Source organism: Hibiscus syriacus, unplaced genomic scaffold (genome assembly GCF_006381635.1).
Source record: "Hibiscus syriacus cultivar Baekdansim isolate YM2019G1 unplaced genomic scaffold, ASM638163v2 tig00110777_pilon, whole genome shotgun sequence".
Lineage (NCBI taxonomy): Eukaryota > Viridiplantae > Streptophyta > Magnoliopsida > Malvales > Malvaceae > Hibiscus > Hibiscus syriacus.
Window position 1 is genome coordinate 2,028,008 of NW_024062858.1, and position 10,715 is coordinate 2,038,722.

General features: G+C 30.9%; 1 protein-coding gene across 1 annotated transcript; it reads right to left on the reverse strand.

The window, feature by feature from the left end:
* Positions 1–1,680: 1,680 nt before the first annotated feature.
* On the reverse strand, positions 1,681–6,584 carry LOC120140006 (RHOMBOID-like protein 2). Its single transcript, XM_039155080.1, has 6 exons — positions 6,521–6,584; positions 3,044–3,539; positions 2,633–2,796; positions 2,366–2,529; positions 2,033–2,283; positions 1,681–1,886 (listed from the first exon to the last, which is right to left on the reverse strand). Exons 1-6 carry the CDS (start codon positions 6,582–6,584, stop codon positions 1,772–1,774), a joined length of 1,254 nt encoding a protein of 417 aa, XP_039011011.1. The 3' UTR covers positions 1,681–1,771.
* Positions 6,585–10,715: the final 4,131 nt, after the last annotated feature.

Sequence of the window (10,715 nt, forward strand, 5' to 3'; positions counted from 1 at the left end):
GTGGTGAAACAATATTTGCTTGGTGATGAAATTGTGGTGGAACCATTAAATTTTGAGCACCATAAACTGGGGGGTTGAAAAACTTAGTTGATTACTACCCGCTACTAACCCAACTTCACTACTTCTAGGTTCAACAACATACAATGTAACATCATCACTTGAAACACTAATGTAAGCAATGAATCGTTCAACATCTTCATTGTCGGTTAACAAATAAACTTTACCATTTCTCTGATAAGATAGCCTAAATCCACTTAGGGGCTCTAAATTCAATTTATTTGCAACACGTAACATTAGAGTTTCATAAGTTAACTTTTTTTTAATGACAATTTTAGTTGAAGATTCATGGGTAAAGGCATATATTGTAAAACACCATGAACATTCTCCCATGACCCTCCAAAACACAAAATCTATCCAAACATGATCAACATTAGATGATTTCGTTATTGTAAATTAATTTACTAAACAAACGATCTGCGAAACTAAAACCTGTTGCCGGATGGGGAAGGATGTCGTTGGATATAGGAACGGATGTCGCCGGAGAGAGTGATAGATGGAGATGGAATGAGTTGCGATTTAGGGATTTAGGTTATGAGTTGCTGCTGCTGCGTAGTTATATACCCAAAACATTTGTGTTGCGAAATTAAAACCTGTTGCGAATTCAGAAATCGAGTTGCAAATTTGAAATTCAGTATTGCGATAGTCAGAATCTCGTTGCGATTTACAGATTCGTATTGCGATTTACGTTGCGATTTACGTAATCGCATTGCAATTTTCCAAATTCGCGTTGCGATTTACGTATTCGCATTGCGAATTAGGAAAATCGCAACGCGGATTTGGGAAATTGCAATGCGATAGTCAGAATCGCGTTGCGAATCTGGAAACTGATTTGCGATACCGGAGATCGTGTTGCGAATTATCGATCGCATTGCGATTTAGTTGGTCATTTTGGCAAATCCAAAAAAAGTTGGTTAAAATCGTATATTATAAGGCATTTTTTGTCACTGAGGTTATTTGCTCTAACATTTATATAGTTTAGGCTCTTTTTTGTATATTAAGTCTTGATTTCCTCATTCAGTTCACCGAATCAAATTATGAAGAATCTTCCTTAAAAGTCATGATATCACCCCAGAATTTTCAATCTTCTTGAGTCTTGATCTATGTCGTCCACAGACAGAAGACTTTTGTCTTAAGATATGTTCTGCTCTCACCAACGACAATCTATCCGCCGTCTGAATCGTCGTATGAACTCTCAATCTTCGAGAAGCCCAAAACTTGAAACGAGTTTTCTTTTTCGATTAATTGAGAGACTTATTTGTGACTTTTTAAAATTAGGTGACAAATTTATAATCTTACAAATAATAAGATAACCTATGGTGTAATTTACCAATAAGAAAATCATAAAAAATTGTTTTATGATGGTGCCTTCTATGTTTGTAACAATCAATTAATTAAATGACTTGTTGACAATTTTAGAAATTAGATAGATCCATTTTGTTAGGACCAAAATTTTCAAAAAAAAAAAACAAAATTAGTCAAACCCTATAATGGCATATATGACCACATATCATGTTCCTCTAAAAAACACCAAGTAAAAGTTGGGAGTGGGAGATTCATGAGATAGAAATGAGTTTTCATCATCATATATACATGATAAGTGATAACAATTTTGTGTTGAGATGTAAAATCAATATCAGTCTTTTGATATTTAAAGAAAGCAAGAACAGAAAAATTATGTGTAAAAAAGCACAAAAATGAAAGCTACGCTGTGCTAGTTTTCATTGCAATCCCATCTAGAGGTCGGAACACAGCTCAAGTAATGACACCAATGGCAATGGTCGTTTCCATTTTCTCCTCTAAACAGCATTACCAATGCAACACTGAATCTGCAATTTCGTCCAGCATCGAAACCGATTGGATCAGTTGGTAAAAACAGGCATTCAAATCATCTAAGGTCATGATCATCTTAAAACCATAAGAACTAAGATTTGACAAGAATCAGTTTATTTGGAGCATGAATGTGTTTACTAACCCCGAAACCAACAGCACCACTGAAACCACCCAAAGGACATATTGGTAAGGCTTGTACTTGGATTTCGATCGAGTACCGGCTGGAAGATTCCGACGCTCTAACCACCCGAACTGAGGACGAGGTAGCAGAACGAAGCCAAGGAGGAAACCGGTTAAAAATCCACCGATATGGGCGAAATTATCAACATGTGGCAAAATCCCTATTGCAAGGTTAATGACAATGACGGCCATAAGAGTGAGCAGAGCCATTGCCTGTGGAATATTAATAAGGTTAACAAGCAAACTTTTCTGAAACATTGTATTGAACTATTGATATTGTACTGCAATATTCTACCTTGTTTGTGTATATGGTCCAATTTGTGAGAAGTTCAGACAGCATTGCGCCGAGAAGTCCGAAAAGAGCACCGGATGCGCCAACAGAGATGTTGTTTTGGATAAATAAAGAGGAGAGTACACTTCCACCAAATCCGGACAAGAGATAAAGAATTCCAATCCTCACTGCATCATATTTCAAACGTGTAAATCAGAACATTGCAACATCTCAGAATCTAACTTACAGACAGTTTTAAAGGGAGAATTCGAAGCCGATGGAGAAGAGTACCAAACCCAAACTGTTGTTCAAGGCGAATACCAATGAAAACCAGGCTCAACATGTTTACTAGAAGATGAATGACACCAGCATGCAGCCAAACGCAAGTAACGAGCCTCCATCCTTGATGGTTAACCACAACCTTGTTCCACTCAAGAGCTCCCAACTTCTTCAATCTGCAACAACAATGTCATTTTTCCTCTTTCAAAGTTAGCCTCTGTCAAAGGCCAGATAAGATATGGGATTTACAAGAATTAGCATTTCAGTCAGTCCAACTACACCAAAATCTACAATCAGTACGAAAAAGATCACAATATAGATGAATAAACATATCAAACCCTAATGATCCTAATTAATCCAGGAAAACATATAGAGAAAGCAGAGCAAACATAAGGCAGTGAAGGGAAAAAAAGTAATAATTACGTAGAAGAAGAGGGACCAAAGAGAGGATTCTCTTTCACAGGCTCAAAAGAAAAGCGACCAAGAAAGGTCGCCACGCACTTGCCGACAAGCCTGGTGTGCTTGCGGTTGGGGCAATCGTTGAGATACATAACAACGATGAAAAGGGCGATATTAGCCACCACGAACATAGGCACCAACCACGACGTCCACTGCGTCTCGGTATCCTCTATCAGGTAAGTTGAAGCACTGCTGGTGGTGGTATTGCTATAGTCATTGCTGTTCCTTTTCACCCCAACTCTGCTGCTCTCCATATCTTCCAAAACCAAAAACAGAAAGATTGATGTGACTTTGTGTATGGTGGGGATTATAGAGTTGAAGAAAAGATCGGGTTTTGAAGGAGTTGGTGAGAGGGTTTTATGAGATGAAAGCGATGGTGAAGGAATTGGGACCGTGTTAAGTATTTTCAGGTTGAGTTTCAGGTTTCTAACTGCAGCATTTAGCAGGGAAAGCGGGTAAACTCATAAACCAATGGTGGATTGGCACGTTTGATGAGCAAAGTTTGGCCATTTAGGAGAAGAAAGGTGAGTGACTTCTGGAGCTTCGGTGGTCTATCTGCCAGCATACAGCTTTAGCTTTTATAAAATATAATTTTGTGTAAACTATATATTTAACCACTCAACTATCACTTTGATTTGTTTTGGTCACCTATCGTTAAAAACTAAACATAACTATTTATGTGGTAATTTTTTTTTCCAATAATAATGTGACATTAATTTATGGTGACATATCGTCTAACTATCATTTTAGTTCTGTTTTGGTCACTTGTCGTTAAAAACTGAACAAAATTACTAACGTAACAATTCTTTACTTTTTCAATGATGACATAACATTATCTTATGGTGACAGATTAACATCGTCGTTGATTTTTTAATGGTGAGTGACTAAAACGGAACCAAAGTGATAGTTGAGTAACTAAATACATAATTTACCTTATAACTTTTTATACTTTTAGGGTAAACTACGTATTTAGTCACCCAACTATTCGTGCAATTCCATTTTGATCACTCACTTAATTTTTTTTTCCAAAAAATCATACCTAACGTTATATCTTGATCTTTCACCGTTAAAATTTTAACATAACTACTAACGTAATACTATAAGATAATATCACGTCATCATTAAAAAAATTTAAAAAAAGATACGACTTGTTAGTGATTCTGTTAATTTTTTTTATAGGTGACCTAAATAAAATCATAACATACCGCTAGAAATGATTTTGAAAAAAATAGTATGATGATTAAAACAAAATTATACGAATAATTGAGTGATTAAACATGTAATGTAACTTATTTTTTATGATATTAAACTCAATTAATTGGGGGGAATCCAAATCAAACATATTTTTCTTTTTATAGAAACAATAATTGAAAATTTTAGGTAGGATGAGGGAAAAAGAAAAAGATATTCTTTTTATAGTTTTATTATTTATAAAGACCTAATTCAGTGTATTATTGGGACAAAGTTGGGTTGGCATATAAAGCTTTATTAGAAGGAATCAGGAATGGAGTGACAGCGAAGGACAACAGCCAAGATCCTACTACTACTTGTAACTATATTTGTTGTTACACGTGTACACATCCTGAATCATGAATTTGTTCGGTATAGTTCGCAGCACTAGTTTTCTCACTAGGCTGTCGGTAAAACAGTTTGCTCACATAGACTCGATTGTGATTCTATTTTGAAATGCGAATGGTGGTAAGATAATATATATTTAAAATATTTTTTATCTAATAATATCATTTATATATATATAAAGATAATTGTTTGAATATAAGATATTGATACGATATTTTTATGTGTTTAATTACTAGTATGTTATATGTTATGTGTGTTTAAGTAATGATGTGACACGAATCAATCGACATCAGTAGTTAAATGAATAGTTTTATCTCTAGAGATCTTAGAGCATCATGTATGCAAAAGCACTTAAGTGTTCATTATCAAATGATATAGAATATTTAATTTAGATATTATTTACCTATTGTAATTACCCTAAGTTAATAAAAAGATTTTAGTGTGATATACATCATGTTAACAATGAACCTTAGTTGTTATTCAATTAACAATTTTCATTTAAAAATATATATATTGGATAGAAAATAAAACATTGATAATTAAAGTGTTTCAAAAAAAATCGAATTAGAGTAAGTATTTAGATAAATATTAAGGATAAATATTGATATTATACTAAAAATTTATATATTAAATAATATTTTTAAAATTTTATATATGGTTAACAATACATATATAATTTCATGTCTAATATTACCAAGTCTATATAGGAATAAGTTGAAAAAAAAAATCATCACTCTAAGAAATTGTTCAGAGCAAACTAAATAAATTAGTGTGCAAAAACATAAAAGGGGTTTTATGTTTCGTTTTTTATTTGGAATAGAGGAATTCATGGGTTAGGTCAATTATATCAATGATAGAGAAAGTTGTAAACGAATATTTTGACAGTATCTTTAATTGTTTTCTATGATGAATTTTGGTAAGGAGACCTCATAAATCATTCATAATTTCAAATTTGGTAACTTAATTTTTATTATAAAATATTTTAAGGGCTTCATTTTAAAAAATAGCACAGGACCTACACATCATTTGAGACAAACTTGTTTAACACCATTATAACACATGTTTAACAACAAACACTTCAATTTGAATCCAAAGCATGCTAAAGCGCCCAAACACTCGATATGCATATACAATCAACAAAACATCACATATGTGAAGTTCAAGCAACTTTTAAGTTGGAAGTGTACTATCTTGACACCAAATTCCCAAAATAGAACTCATTGCTCAACTCCTACCAAGTTTCACATTCCACTTATACTAGATTGCTTTCCAAACTCTTACACCAAACAAACAAGTGCAAAATTAATTACTAACATGAACTATCGCTCATAAGGAGTATAAAATAAATGTATTCCATTTTTGTCTAAATAACCCACATTTAACTCAACTAAAATCTTAAGATATCAGTCTAATTTTCAACAATAGTATAATCGCCTTTTCGGTTCTTCCTCATTTGTCTCCTATTCAAAAATCTCTTTTTATGGTTAATCCGGTTCAAATTGCATCCAATTAAAGTTAGGTTCGGTCCATGAATTTCAATTATCAACTCATATTGATTTATATATCTCCCAGATCAATCTTCATACGTTAACTTAGAAGTTCAGGAGGTTACACTCGTATCATAATCAAAGGTTAATGTTATACATTTATCTATCGATTGCTCTTTGTCGTATCATTATTCAAAACTTATTTTTTTTTAAATTACATAAAATTTTATATAAAAATTAAAAATAAAATTAACATTATTTTAAAAGAGTATTAACATCACAATTCGCTATTTAATTTTTTTCTCATTTTTATCTTTCTCTCTCTCTTATTTTTTTTTTCTTCTTCTTCGCTACTGCCTATGTGTGTTGTATTAACCCATAGTTTCTACAATGCTTAAAGCCTCCATCTTCTTCAAAATGGAAATATTAGAAACTACCATGTCTTCGAAACTAGTATTGTGCATTTTCTGATAGCTGATTTTTAAAATTATGATTCAAATCTTATTTATATGTAATTAATAACATATAGTTTTTTAATTATTTTTTGAATAGTCTAAAATGATTATAAAATAATATATGATTAAAATTTTTCTTAATTATTGACAATACACAGATCATACAAATACATCTGCTCAAACTCGAGACCTCTAAAAAACCTATACTCTTTTTTTTCACCGAAATCACTTAACTTGTTCACTTTCCATTTTGTGCATACCATAATATAGTTTTTAATTTAATTAAAATTATGATAATATATATATATATATATATAGTTCGGAAACGAGATTGAGATTGTCATATGTATACTTATTTTGAAATATTTAATTCGATTTAACATAACTTTTAATTTCAAATTTTTATCAAAATAAAAAGTAAGTGAAAAAATACTAATTTTTTAGATAATTATAGTATTTTATATTTTAATTTTTTAGCATAAAACACCCAATGTTTATTAAAATGATCATTATGACTCATATTTTTTAGAGTATTTTGATCCTAATATTTTATTTGTGGGAAAAAAACCCTAATGTTTGATCGAAACTTTGACACTTGTTCTTTTTTCTTCTAGAACATTTTAACCCACAACATTTTATTTTAAGGTAAAAGGCCTCTATTTTAGAACATTAATTATTTGTTAACTAACGATTTTTATCTATAGATATATCTTTTTTACCACAAAATAAAACATTAAGACTAAAATATTTTAGAAAAAAATACAGACTAAATGGATTATTTAGTCAAATGTTAGGAATATTATTTAATATTATGCATTAATTTTTTTTCATTATCAAACCCTAACTAATAATATACATAAAAAATTATTTTAAGAATTATCTTGAGACATGAGAAAATGGACACCCTACATCTAAACTTGATCTGACGTATCTTAAGAAAAAATTCGACTCAACTCAACTTAATTTAATTTAAAATATAAATTTCATAAAAGAAATTAATTTTGTTAAATTAATTCGAACCAAAGTCAACTTCACCTAGTTTAAATCGAAATATTTTTTATCATCTCTCCAGCAGACCTAAAATAAAGTTATTATATAATATGAAAATGTGGAATCCAATGCTTTAGATATGAATGGGGTATTTAATGCAGTTTTATAAAACAAACTATATAATTCCAAAACGGAATATGATATGCTATTTTAACTCTCGAATCTGTTTTAAAATTTCCGAACTTCATTTTAGCATTCCCAATTAAAACATATCGAATTTATTGTTTTTGATTATTTGGGTAAATTAGACATTTAGTATTCAAACTATTATTTTTGTTCCGTTTTAATCAAAATTTTATTTTTTTTTCAAAACTATATCTAACGTTTAGTTTATGTTTCGTTTTAGTACCTCACAGTTAAAAACTTAAGTTGGGTATGATTTTGAAAAAATAAACTTTAGATACTAAAATGAAATAAAAGTAATAATTTAGGTATTAAATACGTTGTTTACCCTTTTTTGGAATTATTTGTTACAATCAATTTTTTATTTCGACGTTGTTGATTTAAATTTCATTTTACTGTCACAAAACTTTTGGTTAAACTGTAAGATCAATATTTGTACTATATACAAGTTACAAATTTAGTCTATATATTTTAATTTATTCATTTTTAGTCCATATACTTCTTAATTTTTGAAAATTTGATCTTAATCCAGTTAATAATTGTGAAATCTATTAAATAAAGGGACTAAAATTCATACAAAACAATAATTACATGGTCTATCCTTGAAATTTTACCTTAATCTATCAATAATTTTAGGAAGATGTTACATTTTTAAATGAGAGACGGGGATAGTTTATTTTGTGAAATGGATATTTTTTCTCATGGGAGTGAGTGATCATTTACAAATAGACGTTATGTGTAATACCTCAAACATCGGGTCAGTGACTATAGTGAAATGATTTTAAATTTGGTGGGTTAATTTGAATAAATTGAAAATTACAAGAATTTATTTAAGAAATTGTGTTTAAGACCTATTAGTAAGGATGGAAGAAATGGAGGGGCATTATGGTCTTTTAGAAGGAAATGAATTTAATATTCATTTCTATTTGGGATATTTATTAAGGGTTGAAAAAGGGATAAAGAGATAAGCTGAAAAACTGGGTTCTCTTCTTCTTCCCGTTGTTCCCGTGCCCTCCATAACAAAGGTAAGATCCGGAGATAGATCAGTGCAAATTGAGAAGTACAAGGATTTATTTAAGAAATTGTGCTTAATGATGCTTATTTCCATTATGGTGAAATTTGTCACTATGCTAGAAATTGTCCTAAAAGATCCGGAGATAGATCAGTGCAAATTGAGAGATCAGTGACATCATCTAATAGAACCAGAAGAAGATGTAGATACAACGGACAATCTGAGTCAACCCAATGACAAGAGACTCAGGAGTAGCCCAAATTTATAATATTAAGACTAATGAGGATCGGATGACCCGGAGATTTTAACAGGTACATTCTACCTTTTTGATTAACCTGTATTTGTTTTGGTTGACCTTGGTTCTACACATTCTTATATTAGTACAAATTTGGTTAGAGCTATAGGAATTCCTTTAGAACCAATCTTTAGTGAGATGATAGCAGTAAACCCTATGGGTCATAGTGCAAGGGTAATTCAGGTATGTAGAAAATGCCCGATAAATATTCAAGGGCTGCAAACTTGATGGAATTGCCTTTTGACGAATTTGAAATTATTTTGGGCATGGATTGGTTGTCTCCACATCATGGATGGGTTGATTGTCTCGCAAGAAGCGATTATTTTTAAGGATGCGAAAGGCTCAGAAATCATAGTAATCGGTGAAAAAGAGAAATCACCATCCAATGTGATATCAGTAATAACTGCAAGAAAAATTATGTCGGAAGGATGTTGTAACACCCCCAACCCATATCCGACCCGGATACGAGTCCGAGATGTCACATTGACTTTTTAAAACAATATTCTTACAACATATCAAAACATTTGAACTTATATTAAGAAAATACAATAAATACTATTAAATTATGCTTCCTTATAAAAATTTAAGGCAAAAACATATTTATGAACAGTACTATACGGTATGAACAATGCCGTGAACAGTACCATGAACAGTGAAAAATTTCGAATATAAATTGTGTATCGATGCACTGCTACAGTGTATCGATGCACTACTGCAGTAACTTCGGAAAAATATGTATAAATTCATAAAAATCTAAGTTTTCATTCGTATAAAATTACCATTTATATATACACATTACAAAACTCAATCATATGATTTTACAAAGCCGATTAAAACATATCGGATTCAAATCTTTATTTACATGCCAACCACTATAAGTATTACAAAATACATACTATTAACTTCTTTTCTGATCTGGTCTTTGGAAAGGAGAAACTGACATGTCTTGCATAACTTTTATCAATCTTCTTCTTCTCAAAACCTACGTGTGAAACAATCACACGCTAAGTCTACGACTTAGTGAGGTATATAAAACATATAATAAACCATAGAAAATTTCATATAACAAAAATGCATACATGCATATATATATATATATACAGTCATTATCATCATTTATGTTCCTATCATATTAATACACTATTATCATTCATGTTACTTATCTCTTGTTCATATAATATCGTATGTTCTTATCATATATCTTATATCTCATTCTTATAACAGAGGCAATAACTAATAACACACATATATCATTTCATATAGTTCATATCACACATCATATATATATTACATACATTATATTCAGGACTATCTCTTTATTAGCCCATGTACATTATTGAGAACTTAAGGTATTCGAGTACATTGAGGTTGTGCACTATTGCTATCACCTTAGCTCGTATAAGTCCCACTGAGTGGCATATGAAATTTATCCCGAAGGACCTATGTAACTGTCCATATGTTCCGAAGAACATAGGTAAACTATAATTGTCCATATGTCCCGAAAGACATAGATAAACCCTCGACTCTTGGCATGCCAACTATACCACTAGCGCTCATATCATATAACATGGGTATTATCATTTATACATTTCATATAAATTGTTCTTTCTCTTCTGTCACATACCATATATATGTG

What these genes read in the sequence shown, in the direction of transcription:
- LOC120140006 (XM_039155080.1), bottom strand. Translation starts at nt 6,584, where the DNA reads ATGGTAGTTTCTAATATTTCCATTTTGAAGAAGATGGAGGCTTTAAGC. An exon ending in AAGCATTGTAGAAACTATGG is followed by an intron (nt 3,540 to 6,520) that starts GTTAATACAACA and finishes TTGGTTTATGAG; the next exon opens with TTTACCCGCTTTCCCTGCTA. An exon ending in TGAACAACAGTTTGGGTTTG is followed by an intron (nt 2,530 to 2,632) that starts GTACTCTTCTCC and finishes AATATGATGCAG; the next exon opens with TGAGGATTGGAATTCTTTAT.